Source organism: Geotrypetes seraphini, chromosome 8 (genome assembly GCF_902459505.1).
Source record: "Geotrypetes seraphini chromosome 8, aGeoSer1.1, whole genome shotgun sequence".
Lineage (NCBI taxonomy): Eukaryota > Metazoa > Chordata > Amphibia > Gymnophiona > Dermophiidae > Geotrypetes > Geotrypetes seraphini.
In genome coordinates, this window is record NC_047091.1 from 103,278,021 (window position 1) to 103,294,258 (window position 16,238).

Sequence of the window (16,238 nt, forward strand, 5' to 3'; positions counted from 1 at the left end):
CAGCACATCTCCACAGGGCAGGATTGAAAGTGCATCCATACCTGGATCAGAGCTCCATTGTTATTGAAAGAGGAACAAGCAGTGGTTCACGTGGTCCAGGTCTTGCAAAGTGAACTGGATAGTGAATTTTCGAAAGAGCCAACTAGTTCGGTCCCAATCCCTAGAATAACTGGAAGTACTAGTCAACACAGCAGAAGGATGGGTCTATCTTCCAGATACACACAGATAGAAGCTTTGCACTCAGATAAAGGACATGATGGCCAAGCCAGCTCCATCTGGGTGGCACTACCTCCAATTATTAGACTTCAAGGCAGCCACTATAGGTGGCTTTCCTTGGGTGAAGGCTCACATGTGTCCTCTACAGAACACACTACTGTCTTGGTGGTCCCCACAAATGAACTCCTTTCAAATGACTCTCCCGTGGACTGTGGTATTCCACCACAGTATGAGCAAAGCTCCCCTGGCTTCTCATCCATACATAGCCAGATTCCTAAATGGGGCACTAAGGCTCAGACCACCGGTAAAACATCCTTTTCTGTCTTGGAACCTTAATGTGGTTTTGCAAGGTCTCAGTCAGGCTCTTTATGAGCCTATTCAAGAGGTTCCTTGGTGGATCTTACGTCAAGATTGTTTTCTTCATGGCATTATATCAACAAGATGAGTCTTGGAGCTGCAGGCCCTGTCATGCAGGGACCCTTCCTCAAGATCACGGAGGGAGTTTCCTTGCACATGGTCCCATCTTTTTTGCTGAAAGTTGTTTTGGCATTTCATGTCAATCAAGAGGTACGATTACTAGCATTCCAGACCACAGAGTCAAAGAACTAGATTCTGAGAGAGCTGAATGTGAGGAGAGGAATCCTATGTAGAGGTCACCAATGAGTTCCGACTGTTGGACCATCTATTTATGCTCACCAGTCAGGCTAAACGCAGTAGACCAGCATCTAAGGCTGCCATTTTAAGATGGATATGGATGACCATCTCGTCGGCATATATTGGCTGTGGGAAGCAATCGCTGGTCTCCTTGAAAGCACATTCCACAAGAAGCATAGCCTCTTCATGGGCGGAAGCTCAAGCAATTTTGCCTGGGGAGATTTGTAGGGCAGCAACCTGGCCCATTCTGCACAAGCTCTCTACAGAGTGGATGTGGCAGTGTGGAAGGGACACTATTTTGGGGTCCTCAAGTGTTTATGAGCAGGCGCAGGGGACCCACCCTAGATTTCTGGGGCTATTTTTTATACGTTCCTACTATCCAGAATAATACACCTATTGCACTAGAAAAAGAGATTAGGTTCTTACCTTGCTTAGATCTTTTCTAGTAGCCACTGCGTCATTCTGGAATCCTACCCTGTCAGTTATTTAATCCGCCTGTCTCAATCAGGAAGTTTGAGTCAAAACTGAGATTTTGATGTTAGTAAGACCTTAAGGATTTGCAAGTTTCCAAGTTTATTCAATATTTGATTAATCGCTTATTTAACATTCTAAGCGATGTACATAGTATAATAATAAACATATGTTAATAAAGGGAGACTGACAATTTAATTTTTAAAAAAAAGCAAAAAACTTAAGACAAACATGGGATACAAAGGGAAAGGAGAAGGGAAAGAAATACAATTTTGAGAAGGTTAAAGAAAACATATATGGTAAATAACGTTAGGAAGGAAAAACGAAGGGAGGCAAGAGTAGTAAATATAATGAGATCTATAAAAAAACTTTAGTCAGATCGTACGTTCTGGTTATCTCAGCTGTCAAATGCATTTTTAAAAAGAAGCCGGGTTTGTAAAAAGAGCATTTGAGCTTACTTTTAAATCTAACCAAATCTAATTCTTCTCGAATATTGATTGGAAGTAAATTCCAGGTTTGAGGTGCTGTGACGGAAAAGATTGAATTTAGCCGTGTATTTATAATTTTTAAAGAAGGAACTGTCAGAAGATGTTGATCAGCAGTTGGAACCCAAGCACAGTACCGGGTAAAGCTTTGGATTCTTGCCCAGAAATAGCTAAGAAGAAAAAAAGTTAAAAAAAAAAAATTTAAATTGAATCAGGTTGGGCAGACTGGATGGATCATTTGGGTCTTTATCTGCCGTCATCTACCATGTTACTATGTTTAATAGATCTAAGCAATCTAATTGGAGTATAGGGGATCAAAACTCTGTAAATAAAAGAAGGAGATTTACATAGAATACTTTTAAAGACTAATAAGTTTAATTTGTAGGTTATTCGATGGGCTACAGGGAGCCAATGTGCTTCCCTGAGTAGTGGAGTAACATGATCAAATTTTTTTGCTTTTTTTATGAGTTTTATAGAAGCATTTTGTATGATCTGTAAACGACGGATTTCTTTTAAAGCGATACCTTTGAACAACGCGTTACAATAGTCAATTTTCGAAATTACCAAAGAATGAATTAAAATATTTATGGATTTAGGGGATAGAAATTTTGAAACTGAACGAATTTGCCGTAATCTAAAAAATGTGGATCTAACAATGCTATTAATATGTTCGTGGTAAGTGAGTTTATTATCAAAGATAATTCCTAGGATCTTAATGCTACTTGTTAGTTGTAAGGTTGAGCCTTTAATGGTAATAGGAGAAAGCAGCTTTTGGTCATCCTTCCATGGGAAAAACATAACCTTAGTTTTTTCAATGTTTAAGGCTAATCGGTTAGTCTCAAGCCATTGATGGACAAGCTCAAGCTTCCTTTTGACAGATGTTATTTCGTCAGAGTTATTATATTCTAGCTGGTGTATAAGCTGAATGTCATCTGCATATGCAAAGACATGAAAGCCAATAGATTGGCAAAGGGTCAGAAGCGGAGCTAAAAAAATGTTAAATAACAATGGAGAGAGGATGGAACCTTGAGGAATGCCATATTTAACTGAAAATACATCTGATGAACTATTATTAAAGGTTATGGTTGAAGAACGATTAGTAAAGTAGGATCTAAACCAGTCGAAGACCTGATCAGTAATTCCAATGGACTGTAGTCTTTCCATAAGAAGGCTATGGTCAATGGTATCGAAAGCTGATGACAAATCGAGAGAGATAAGAAGGACAGATATGAAGAATAATCTATTGCTATAACACATTGAGGGAATATTTGAGCTCCATAAATGATCCTAATTGATATTTCGATGTTTCAGTTGTTCAATTAAAATGGTTAACATGTTTGTTATACCTTTTTTTTAACTTTATTTTTATTTCTTTTATCAATTAACAATCACACGTAATAACACTGTGATAACAGAAATAAAGGAAAAAGAAATTCTAAAAAATTACAGATAGGAAAATTTCAATTTTGAGCACCAGTTGGGATCCAAAATTCACAAACAAAAAATGAAAATTTTTCAGATTTAGCAGAACGCTTTTCTACTGCCAATTGCCCATCAGCCAACCACAGTGGATTGTGGGAGGATTGCATGGATCCTCTGTTCTTCTTGCCACAAGGAACTCAGACAGTTGCTTAGGTTCAAAGAACATCTACAACTTATTCTCATCAAAAATAACACACAGGCATGGAAATCTCAAAATATACTTCAGGCCAAGTGTCAGGGCTCTAGCTTTGAGGTTAGCTCTCAAAATTCATCAATGCCACCTGCTGCTGGTAGAGGTGGCATTGATGAATTTTGAGAGCTAACCTCAAAGCTAAGTAGCTAATTAAATATGAAGAAAAACACATAAATAAATTGAATATAAATGAAGAGTAAGAGAATAGGAAGTTTAAAAAGTAATATTAGTATGAACTATTAGAAGCAACACTAGTATGAATTACTGAAACTTAAAGTGGATTTTATGGTTTTGATAGAAATAAACAATAAAGTGGACTGACAAAGACATGAGATAGCTGGGCACAATCTATGATCCAGTTAGTATCTGAAGGTCCATACAAAAGAAAAGAAGAAATAAAAGAAAAATGTGTATATACAAGCCTATACATTTAATGTCTGTAATTGGATTTACAGAAGTAGTCTCTTAGCAGTGCATATGATGCCGCAGTATGTGAGCGGACATTGTATGACTTTACAAGAATAGAGATTTGAGAAGAATACAGGAAATAGTGTTATACATTCACACTGCTGTTATATTTTCAGAGCAGAATAGATTTTTAGTTCAAGGTATCTCCCTATATTCCTCCTTATGTGTTCCTTATATAGGGCTATCACTTGCTGTGATACAAACTGAAGGGGGCAACAGAGCTTTCTGGAGGGGGAGTTCAAAACCTGGAGTGGATTCCTTCTGCACAGCTCACAAGCGTAGTGAGAATACCCTACTGTCCAGAATGATAATCCAGTCTTCTAGAAAATATATTAACAAGGTAAGAACCTAATTGTTTATAATCCTAGGCTTATAGCCAGTTTTCTCATCAGGGAGGGATCTTGCCCTGATCTTAAAAGCTGTACTCTATATTAAAAAGATGATACAATATCTTTTTATATTGGATATCTTAAAACAGGGGTGTCCAATGTCAATCCTCGAGGGCCGCAGTCCAGTCGGGTTTTCAGGATTTCCCCAATGAATATGCATGAGATCTATTAGCATACAATGAAAGCAGTGCATGCAAATAGACCTCATGTATATTCATTGGGGAAATCCTGAAAATCTGACTGGACTGCGGCCCTCGAGGACCGACATTGGATACCCCTGTCTTAAAAGATGGAAAGATCAACAAATAAGAATATTTCGGCTTGGAAACTTTTTCAGTTAAAGGAAATGCCACTAGCAGAATCAAATTTTGTGGAGTCTAACCATGTAAAATTTTAAACACGAATTAAGATAATTTAAACAAGAATTATACTTTGATGGGAAGCCAATGAACAGAAGCCAACATTTGAGAAATATGATCAAACCTTTTCTTTCCAAAAATCAATCTACCAGCCATATTCTACAAAGTTGTAATATTTTCATGAGAATATGTGAAATCCCAGAAAACAAGAAGTATGAATAGTCCAGTTGAGTTATAAACAAAGTCTGGACCAACGCTGCAAATTGGCTTTCATGGAAGTAAGGACAAATAGTCTTATTTGCCTTAATTAAAAAAAACACACTTAATTAAAAAAACACTTCTTATACAAGTTATTAATTTGGGCTTCACAACTCTGAGCAGAATCTAATATGAAACCCAAAACTAGATAAATTTACAATATTCAGGGCCTCATTATGCATCCATTGCCAAACAGTAACATTTTTGTTTTGCCTGAATTTAACTTCAGTTGATTTAGATTTCACCAAGATTCAATCTTGTTAATGCAGGATAAAACTTTCGATTGTAATAAGGTTATGTCTAGAGCAACTGTCTCAAACTCGCGGGCTGCATGCAGCCCCCCAGGTATTATTCTGCGGCCCGCAGTCTGGATGCGATGATCGAGAGTCGGATCCCTTGGAGCAGTTTTTTTTTTCTATTCAAAGCCATGGGTGGCGGCTCCTCGCACAATGTACACCTACATCAGAAACCTCTCCGACGTCACAGAAGGCTTCCAACACAGGTGCACATCTCCTGAGGAGCCGCCACTCATGGCTTTGAATAGAAATAGACCACTGTGTCCAGGGACAATCATTGCGTCCAGGGAAGGAGGGAGGAGGAAGAGAATTGCTACTGCACGGGAGAAGGGCAGAAGAGAAAAAGAAATGCTGTTGCTGCAAGGGGCTGGGGAAGAGAAAGAGAAATGCTGCTTCTGCACGGGGAGGTGGAGAGAAAGAAATGCTGCTGCTGCACGGGGAAGAGGGGAAGGAAATGCTGCTGCATCCAATTGGGGAGAGGAAAGGAGGGAGAAGGAAGACAAGGGAGAGGAGATGAACGAGAGATGCTAAGTCTGAGAGAGGGAAAGGAAAGGAGATACCAGACCATAGAAGGGGAGGGAGAGATGCCAGGGCATGGAGGGAGGGAAGGAGACAGATGCCAGACAAGGGAAAAGGAAGGAAGGAGGAAGAGCGAGAAAGGAAGGAGATAGATGTCAGACTTTGGAACTAGGGAGAGAAGGTGAGAGAGATTGGAAGGGAAGGTAAGACATGGAAAAGTAGATTTTGAGAAGAAAGCAGAAAAATGGAAAAATTGAATGTTAAGTTAATCCAAAGATGGATGCAAGGCAGAATGTGAAGAAGGAGAGAAAACCAGTCAAAGGACAAGAAGGCCCTGGAAACAGCACAGAAAAATGAACTCACCAGACAACAAAGGTAGGGAAAATGATTTTATTTTCAATATAGTGATTGAAATGTGTCAGTTCTGAGAAAGGAAAGATGTTAAACTTTAACTGAGGGCCGCAGAAAAAATAGTTAATGTCTTATTAAAGAAATGACAATTTTGCATGAGGTAAAACTCTATAGTTTATAAAGGAAAGATTTATAAACTAAAGAGTTTTACCTCATGCAAAATTGTCATTTCTTTAATAAGACATTAACTATTTTTTCTGCGGCCCTCCAAGTACCTACAAATTCAAAATGTGGCCCTGCAAAGAGTGTGAGTTTGAGACCACTGGTCTAGAGAAACAGCCATTAGAATAAAAATATCAGCAGCATATGAATACAGATACTCTCCCATATCCAACCATTATATTCTTTTGTAATGATTGCTAAGCTAGATATTTAAGTCTGCTTTGATGCCTCTTGGAAACAGAATGTATTGGCAATAGTAAAATCTTTTTTGAAACATAGAAACATGATGGCTGATGAAGACCAAATGGCCCATCCGCAGCATTCACTATCTCCTCTCCTTAAGAGATCCCACGTGCCTTTCACACACTTTCTTGAATTCAGACACAGTTTTTGTCTCCACCACCTCTACTGGGAGAATAGTAGGGGCATAATCAAAACTGTTGGAATGTCAAAAAATCAGCATAAGTCAGCACTTGAACGTTTTGACCACCCAAAATGTACAAGTACTGATTTTTGAAACCAACTTTCTGGACATCTAATGGGACTTCTAAACCACTATACATTTTGAGTCCCAGTGGGCATGTTTGGAGGTGTGTTGTGGGCGGACTTTGGGCAGGTTTAGATTTGGGCATTTTTTTCAGGACATCCTAAATGGAACTTAGACATTTTGGGCTAGACCTGTTTTAGAAGCATCTAAGTACTAAAAAGGTACTCAAACTCTCCAGATGATCACTGCAGGGAATAAGTAATGAGCCCCCCACACTTCCCCAGTGGTTACTGACTTCTTCCCACTCTACCCAAAGATCTGAATGAAAGAGTACATACCTGTCTCAAGAACAGCAGCATCTGCCTAGTAGAACTCCACACAAGTGTCTTAAGTAGCCAGGTGGGTGGGCTAGTGAAGCATAAAGAGGAGGAGCCAGGCCCATAAGTCACTCTAACTATAATGGTAGAAAGCATTAGCCTAGAGAATGACATGGGGACAGATTTTTCCCCATCCCCATGGGAACTCATTTTCCCATCCCGGCAAGTTCTTTTTCTGTCCCTGCCCCGTTCCTGCAAGCTCTGTCCTGATCTGTACAAGCCTCAAACACTTTAAAATTATAAGTGTTCGAGGCTTGTGCGGTTAAGGCATAGCTTACCGGAATAGGGCAGGGACTGCAATAGCAACAAAATCACGGGACGGGAAAATTTGTTCCTATGTTAATCTCTATATTAGCCCACCAAAACACTATGCTGCCGTATAGGTGTCACCTGCACCTGGGGTGGTAGGCAGGTGGGCATAGGTTTGGTGGGCTTTTTAGAGGGCTCAGCATAAATTGTAAGGGAGTTTTGGTGAGATGTACATCTGGCACCCTTTATGTGAAGTTCTTAGCAATGTCATCTGAGGTGCCCCTCTTCTCTGTTGGTATGTCTATGTGGCCAGCCCATTAGAATTCTGACCACTCCAATGTTGAAATGGTCTGCATTTAGACATTTCTAAGTTGGACATTTCTGTAGTCGAAAATGGGGTATGAAAGTGGATGTTTTAGCGGCTTAGAAGTCCAAGTAGACAATTTTCAAAATATATGTATATATATTTTGGACGTCTTTTGATTTGGGTTTCAGAAATGGCCATTTTCATGTGTTTCACTTTGGACAATTTACAGGAAACGTCCAAATCGAACTTAGGACTTTCTTTTTTTTATGCCCCTCCATGTGTCTAGGAAGCAGCTTGGTGGCACTGATTTCTCCTGTAATATATTTGAGAGGACAGTGAATTGTTAGTGCTAGTGAAGAGCTCATTCTTGTGACTTAGTATTTTTGTACATAATATTACCAGAAAAAAAGGTTTTGATTAATGTAGTGGCCTGAGAAGCATCAGTGGTTCTCTTTGTTGGCAAAAGGAAAACCTGATGGCTCAGAATGATTGAACCAGAACTAACAGGTAAGAAATCTTCTCTTAAGGACTTGAAAGGTTCAAACTCACATAGAACCAATGTTATCCAATATGGACATGTTTATGGCACATTAAATGAAATTATGAAATGTTGATGTTAGCAACCTCTATCACATTTCATGAGGGGGCTTTTTGAATTGTTTCACAACAATAAATTTCCCAAACGTCCATCGATCCCATGGTCTTTAATTCTGTGTTGTTCTGTAGGCTTCACTCCAGCAGTACCGCAGTAATGCTGGATCCCCAGCCAACCAGTCTCCCACCTCTCCTGTCTCCAATCAAGGCTTCTCTCCTGGCAGCTCCCCTCAAGTAAGGGACTCTGTGCTTCCACAGGCCTTGCTTTTATTTTCAGTCTTTTAGTTGAGTTGTACCATCACTTGTGATTGTGTGTACATCGTGAATCACTGAACATCTGTCTCATCTTGTTAATTGTTCAATTTAGGGACAGAGATTTTCAGGAATCTGAGGGATTTAGATGTATTGGTACAAATGATTTGTTTTAGTAGGTTGGGGGAAGGGTCTGGCCCAGTTCTTTGAGAAGTTTTGAACCCCATCTATATTTTAGGAGGAAATTTGATAATTGTACATAAGGGAAAACCTAGTATAACTCCACTGTTGTACATTACTTGAGATCTAAAAAAAGAAAAGTGGTCAAAGTGAAAAACAATTTCAACCCTTTGGCTATTTTTGAAAGTAATCCCAAGCAGTGAGACATTTTTGAAAACATCGGTCTCCTTGGGCTCCAGAAGCAGAACCTTCATTTTGCATTAAAAATGTTTTAAATATGTTAGAATGTGTTAGTTTTGTTAATATTAACATTCCAAGAAAACAGCAGTATAGTAAGGAAACTAGATTGTACAACAAGAGGGCAAGAAGCTAGAACTGTAAAGTAGTATCTTTGTTTTTCAGTTGTAAGTAAATTTGTTCTGTTCTTGAGTTCATTAGATAAACATGACTTTTGATTTGCAGAGTCTGAAATTCCTAGAACTGATTTAGTGCTTGTTTATTGAACTTAGATGTTCTTGTTACATTATAAAAACAGAAGAACAGCAATAGTGGCATGAGCCAAACCATTGTACCAGCATTTTACATTATAAAGGCTTTATCTGTTACTAGCATTGAATTTTAATATGAGTATTTGCAGTGCTTTATTTGCAGACACAAAACATTCATCAGCAATTCTTCTAATGCTTGCATATTTTAATTTTTGACATATTTATTATAGGAGCTGCCACTGAGTGGTGCACTACTGCATTCAGTAATTCATTTGCCAATTGAATCTTGATTTTCACCTTCATAATGGCAGCTGCTGGAAATACTGGACTTCACACAGGGTCTTTAACTTTGACTTCCTGCCTTTGCTTCCCTTCCTTTTACTTAGATTTCTTTCTTAGCCCATTTCTGAGGCAAGTCTCTGGTTTTAAAGCAATAGAGCATGGCTTCTGATCTGGTTTTCAATGCAGCCAAACTATACACCTTGTGAATATTCATCATATGGCTTTCACAAGGTGAAACCTAAATGCATTCACTGTCTTCAAGGACTGCAGTTGTGCTTCCATGCTTTGAAAAAGGAACTCTGTGAATCATTTGCATTGAGGTTAATGGTCCCTCTTTGAAATAAATGCACCCATTCTGCAAGTGGTAAAAGGAACCTTGAAAAATGCACAGCAGTTTCGGGTCTAGCCACTTGGATATTGTCTGAAAAAAACAGTAAGTTTTAGTCTGAAGCAGTTCCACTCAGTCAGCAGTTTCTTGCAGCTCTTTGGTATAACAGAAGAACTGTATTGTCAACAAATTTACCCCATTATGAGCAATATTGGAAAGGCTGATATCACAAAGTGCTTTTGACACCTATATAGAAAGACCTCAAGATGAGTCAGTGTGTTACTGATCAGGGTCAGAAAACTGACTGATTGCCTAGCCTAGGGGAAGCACTTGCCTGCTTAACAGTGATGAAATGCAATGAAGATTGAATGAAAGATGACTACTCCTTTAAGTCCCCCAGTGCATCTTATTGGGGAAGAAATAAGTGTTTAATTATAGTATTTGTAGTTTCAATTAATTTTGCTTTCACCTTTTATATTGATTGTTTTGTAAATCTTAAGAGGTCTTGGTCTGGATTTTGTTTGTATATTTCTGTTATGCTTCTGTGATATAAATAAAGAATTAAAAAAGAAATAAGGTGTTGATAAGAAGTAAATGTTGTTGACCATGGAGAAACTGACAGTTGTTAAAAAGAGCTTTTAGCTCTCTCTGATTTGATTTTTATAGTTGTCTTCTCTAGGAATGTTGTCTCTAAAGACAAGCAGGATAGCATAGTCTTTTGTCTGGGCGATGTCATTTGACGAAACCCACATGGGAATGCTCTAAGCTTATTTACAATAGATTTTATAAAATCTTTGCAGTGCACATGCTTTCTTGCCTGCCGCTGTTATGCAAGACCTAGCCAGTCACCATTTTTCTATGGAGCAAAACAGTTGCACTCTTCTGTGCTCTTGTCAACTTATAGCAGAATTTTGTTGCAATTGGTACCATGCATTTTTTCCCTGTTTTCAGTGCCACATAAGTTCTGTTGGTGTTGCACAGGACCAGTATTGATCCCTTAGTGTCCCTAAGTTTTTCAGCTTTTTGTAAGTTTTCTTTTATTTTGTGCAGGCCCATTACAGGTTGTATTTGGCTTTGGGCACTTGGCCCATATATTTTCAAAATTAAGTCATTTGATTTTGCTATGGCTATTTTGGGGGCATGTCCAAGGATAAAAGCTTCCAGTGGCTTTAAGAAATATATAAAATATAATAGGACTTTCTGTTACATCCTTTCCGGATTCCATACGCTAGGGGACTCATAATAATAATTTTAAAAGTCCAAAAAGGGGCCTAAATTGATACTTGGACGATAAAAAAACCAGATCGTCCAAGTACTGATAATCAAAGTTGGTTTTAGACGTATCTAAAACCAGCTTAGGCCTCTCCCCTGCCTCTAAACACCTAGAGTAAAAAGTGGCGTTTTTAGAGGAGGGGAAAGGGCGGGAGGTGGGCCAACCTAGACTTAGTCATACAGCAAGTATAACCAAAAAGTTGAGCTTATACGTTTTGACTTAGACCAAGTCAAAACAGTTATAAGTTTCGAAAAGGGGCCGCTGAGCTGATCACAGCTGCCGCGATCAGCTCAGCAGCACGGCAACCTGCCCACCCCCCACCACAACGATCACGGCAGGAGAGATGCCTCATCACCCCTGCCGCAATAGCGATCCCTGAACTGCCGCAAACCGCTGCACTTCGGGGTGAGGATCGCAGTAGGAGAGATGCCTCATCTCCCTTGCCGTGATCCTCACCCCAAAGTGCCGTGGTTCACAGCACTCCCCCACCCCCTTGAACCAATACAGGCAGGAGGGATCCCAGGCACTCCTGCCCATGACGACTCCCACCCACCCCTAAAATACAGGCAGGAGGGATCCCAGACCCTCCTACCCATGATGCACCCCATCCACAGGAGGGGCCTAAGGCATCCGGGCCTATTCCATTTGGCCCAGGCGCATAAGGCCCCTCCTGTGGGTGGGGCCTTAGGCGCCTGGCACTAAGGCCCGCCATTCGGTGGATGGCGGGCAGACGGTCTTGGGACCTGTCCACCTGGCCAACTGATTGTGAGTAAGGGGGGGGTGTTAGGATGGGGGAGTTGGTCGGGGGGGTTGCGGGGTTCGGGGGATGCATCGTGGGCAGGAGGGCCTGGGATCCCTCCTGCTTGTATTTTAAGGTGTGTGTGTGGGGGGGGGTTGTCATGGGTAGGAGGGCCTGGGATCCCTCCTGCCTGTATTTTAGGGGTGGTGGGAGTCGTCATGGGCAGTAGGGGTTGGGCTCCCTCTTGCCTGTATTTTAAGGTGGGGGGTTGTCGTGGGTAGGAGGGCCTGGGATCCCTCCTGCTCATATCGGTTCAGGAGGTTGGGCTGTTGCCATGGGCAGGAGGGGTTGGGCTTCCTCCTGCCCGTATTGGTTCGTGGGTGGAGGGGGTTGCGGCAAGAAAGATTAGCTATCTCTCCTGCCACGATAGCGATTCCCCGAATTGCCGCGAATGCAGCATTTCGGGGGTGAGGATCGCGACAGGGGAGAGGAGGCATTGGTTCTCCTGCCGCAATCGTTAGGGGGGGGGTGGATTCTGTAACCAGTGTTGTTTTTGACAGACACCGTTTACAGCACAGGTGTCAAAGTCGGTCCTCGAGGGCCGGAATCCAGTCGGGTTTTCAGGATTTCCCCAATGAATATGCATGAGATCTATGTGCATGCACTGCTTTCAATGCATATTCATTGGGGAAATCCTGAAAACCCGACTGGATTACGGCCCTCGAGGAGGGACTTTGACACCCCTGGTTTACAGAATCCAGCACTTAGGCGAAGGACTGGCCCCTCCTTCGCCTAAAAGGTCTGGTTTTGGGCATTTGGGACTTAGGCTATTTTTTGGTTGATAATGGTAAGTTTAGACGTAGTGGTGGTCTAGCAGTTTAAACTGCTGAACGTAGAGGTAGGCTATTCTCAAAAAAAAACCCCTCATTTTGATGGTTTTTTTGAGCATGGACATTTTCCCTGCTGCTACTTTCAACATTTAGGGCCTTAGGCCAAAAGGGGACTTAGATTTTTTTTTATTATTATGCCCCTCCAGGTATTCAATATCAACCTGCAGTCCAGGTGTTGCAAAATTCACATCTTTTCAGAACGCTTGCCACACTCCCCCTAGTGGTAGAAACTGTTTCAATTCCTGCAAGCTGTCTGGGCAGAAGTCTTTTGCTGTTGCTCTGCTTCTGTTTCTTATTTTTTCTCTTAAAGTTCGCTTAAACTTATTTCTCGGTGGCTTCAGTGCCTTGAGACCCCTCCCTGGTGGTCCACTGTCAGAGAAAAGGACGCAGTCCTGTGGAGCCGGACTGCAGCTTCACAGAGAAACTTTGGATCTGTGAAGCCAGCCTGGAAGTCCCCGGGGTCCCTCCTGTGGAGTTCGCAGGCTGTGTGTGTCTGGACAGAAACCCACTCAGGTTTCAGGTGCAGGCTTCCTTTTCCGCCCTCGATCGTGTGGCAGAGGATTCTTGGGGGCGGAGGTTGGGGTTGGTCTCTGGCTGGCTGGCAATCCATAAATCTTCATTCCTGGTCATTTGGAGCTGTTCTAAGGCAGAAAAGTCCTTTTTTCTCCACTTAGCTGCTGTAAACAATCACAGGCGAAAAGCACTGCAGGAACTGTGAGTAACTCCATTGTTTCCTATGGGAACTTCAGGGGTGGATTGGAAAAAGTTTTAAAACCTATTTTTCACAGTTTCTGTGGGTAGAGTTCAGGACCTCCACCTCCCCAGACCCCAAATCGCTATTTTTTATTTTCAAATTTGTTTATTTTTGCTATTTTTGGCTAACTAGTTCTAGTATCCAATACCTCTGTATTTATAGATAGGCTTCTCATACCCTGAGATCTCATACATATTTCTGAGATCCAGTGTGCAACACTTGTTGTTGATTCCCTCTTTGAGAGATATCAACACGATGCGCTCCAATATTTTCTCTGTAACAGCCCCTCAACTGGATATCTGTACCAACCCATCTACGGGAAGAAAAATCTCTAGACCGTTTCAAAGCCAATCTGAAAGGTTTTCTGTTCATGGATGCCTTTGAACTATAATGCTTAAATAACTGATGCCTTTTACATATTCTCTTTAAATCTTTTATAATTGTTTTTCCCCTTCCTCATGTACTTACCTTCATTGTTCTTCTGTCTTAATTGATGCAGTTATTCCCCTTTTCCCTTTTGTTATCCATTAAGTTTGTCCAATCTTTTGGGGTTTTTTTTTTTTTAGTATGTCAGTATGTCTTATTTTAAGTACAGGTACTCATCGACTTACGACCGTAATTGGTTCTGACTGACAGGTTGTAAGTTTTTCGGGACGTAAGTCGGCCTATGTTAGACTAAGGTAAGAATACTTTATTAGACTGGGTAATATTGTAATCATCTTAAAGTAATATTTTATCAACATTTTCTTACTTTCTAAGTCAAGCACAGCACAATCCATTTGTGGTGAACATTCATTGTGGCGCCTCCTCTTCTTTATATTATTACTGCTGCGTAGCGAGACTTGGGAGTGCAGGAGACTGGGGCTGCTAACAGCTGGCGGGGAAAACTGTAGTAAATGCGTCATAAAGTCGAACAGTCGTAACTTTAATAGGTCGTAAGTCGATGAGTGCCTGTATCGCCTATTTTTAATGACTGTATATTGCTTAGAATTTTGATAAGTGATTTAATCAAATTTTAAAGAAACTTGGAAACGGTGGCCATCTTGGATTTTAAAATCAATCATTTTTTTCTAATTTTGAATTCTTCCTCAAAAACCCCTCAATTTGACTCAAAATCAATTGGTAAGGACTCCCCAGCCCCTAATCTATTGGATTTGGACATTGATTGCGCTGGATCAGCAATATTGAAATGCGTGCCATAGCACGCTAGGGGAGGGAGCGGGAGCTTCGGACTTCTATGTCCTCTAGGGCTGGGGAGCTGGGCTGGGTCTGTGCCATCCAAAGAAATTCTTGCCCAGGGGCCATCCTGGAGTCTGGCACAGTTCACTTGCGTTCCGAGTCTGGGGACTCTTTTGACACGCTACATTTACCTCAATAGTGCCCTGCCATGGTTGCAGAGTGGGCCTTATCACCAGATCTTATTTGACTCTTCTGAATGGTATTTCCTCAGGCCCCGCTCATTTGACGCAGCCAGTGGGCACATCGGGGCTTTTTCAGTCTATGGTATCTGTGGCGAAGCTGCCTTTCAGGAGCTATCTTGTCTTGCTGTGCCAGATTTCGATTGCAGTAGTTGCCATGCAGATTTTCTGTTTCTTCTATCTCCAGCCACTGTATTTAATTTGGATCTGGCTGATGCCTTTGCTGAGACTGGTCTCCTCGGCCTCCATGAGCGTCCAGATTTGGAGGTTTGGCTCCCTCACAGTCTCAAAGGGTTTCTGTCCATCTTTTTACAGCTGATGTTCTGAAAGAGCTCCATTTGGATTTTTCAGTTTCCAGGCTTCAGTCCTGGTCCGTTCTCCTGTGCCTTTTCCATTTCATCCACAGATCCTGGGATAGGTTTAAGATCCTCGGACAGCGTTTTCTGATCTGCTACAGCTTTATCTCCACTTTATCATATGAATTCTGCTCTTTGGCAGGTCTGAATAGCCTGCAGTAGATTCTGCCGTGGCGCAGGTTTCCAGCGCACAGCCTTTAGTGCTGGGGAGTGACGTTTCAGGTCTTTCTGGTTTCTCAGAATCACAGGAGGCTGTTATGATACATCCTCAGGTAGCCGAGTGGTGGTGGCCACTTCTTTTCTGGTGTGTGCCTGTCATTCCAGCCTGCACTGTGTATCCTCTGGTGGTGCATGCCTGTTCTCTTCTGGTGCGGGTTGGTGTGGCTGCGTTGCTGGGCTTCCTTTATTATCTCATTCGAATCTTAGTACATGTTCTTCTGGTGCAGAGTCTGAGCACCAGTCTCTTTGGACCTGTCTTTGGATGCCGTTGCTGCCTCAAGGTTCTCCTTCAGCAGCCATCCTTTCAAGGGCCGGAGTCTTGTCAGTATAGGTCAGGATGACCTCTTCTCAGGTGTGGTGCATGCCACCCTATGTTGCTCCCTGTAATCCAGTTTTGCTGGCCGTTGGGAGGGGATCATGGTTCTCTTTGTTCCTCCCGCAGGTGTCATCAGGGATATTCAGACATTAACAGAGCTATGCCTCCAATTCCAGGCGTCCTCAAGTTCCTATGCAGTGGATACGTCAACATGCGCGCACACAAAAAACCCCCACAGATGTCGCATGGGGAGGGCATGATTTCTTCACAGCCTGTTTTTTTACTGTTTTGTCAGAGTGGATTTGATTTTCAACAGACATTAGTTAATCCTACTTTGCCTGCCTTTGACTTGGTTTCTGGACTACA

General features: G+C 41.6%; 1 protein-coding gene across 2 annotated transcripts in view; it reads left to right on the top strand.

The window, feature by feature from the left end:
- The window catches only part of CRTC1 (CREB regulated transcription coactivator 1), a 387,940-nt gene that overhangs the window by 313,796 nt on the left and 57,906 nt on the right, over positions 1–16,238 (top strand). The window contains exon 11 of one of the 2 annotated variants that reach the window (XM_033955481.1): positions 8,510–8,611. The exons of the other annotated variant lie outside the window; for it this stretch is intronic. Within the exon in view, the coding sequence (XP_033811372.1) occupies positions 8,510–8,611 (102 nt within the window). The remainder of the gene's footprint in view (positions 1–8,509; positions 8,612–16,238) is intronic. 2 annotated transcript variants of the gene reach the window in all.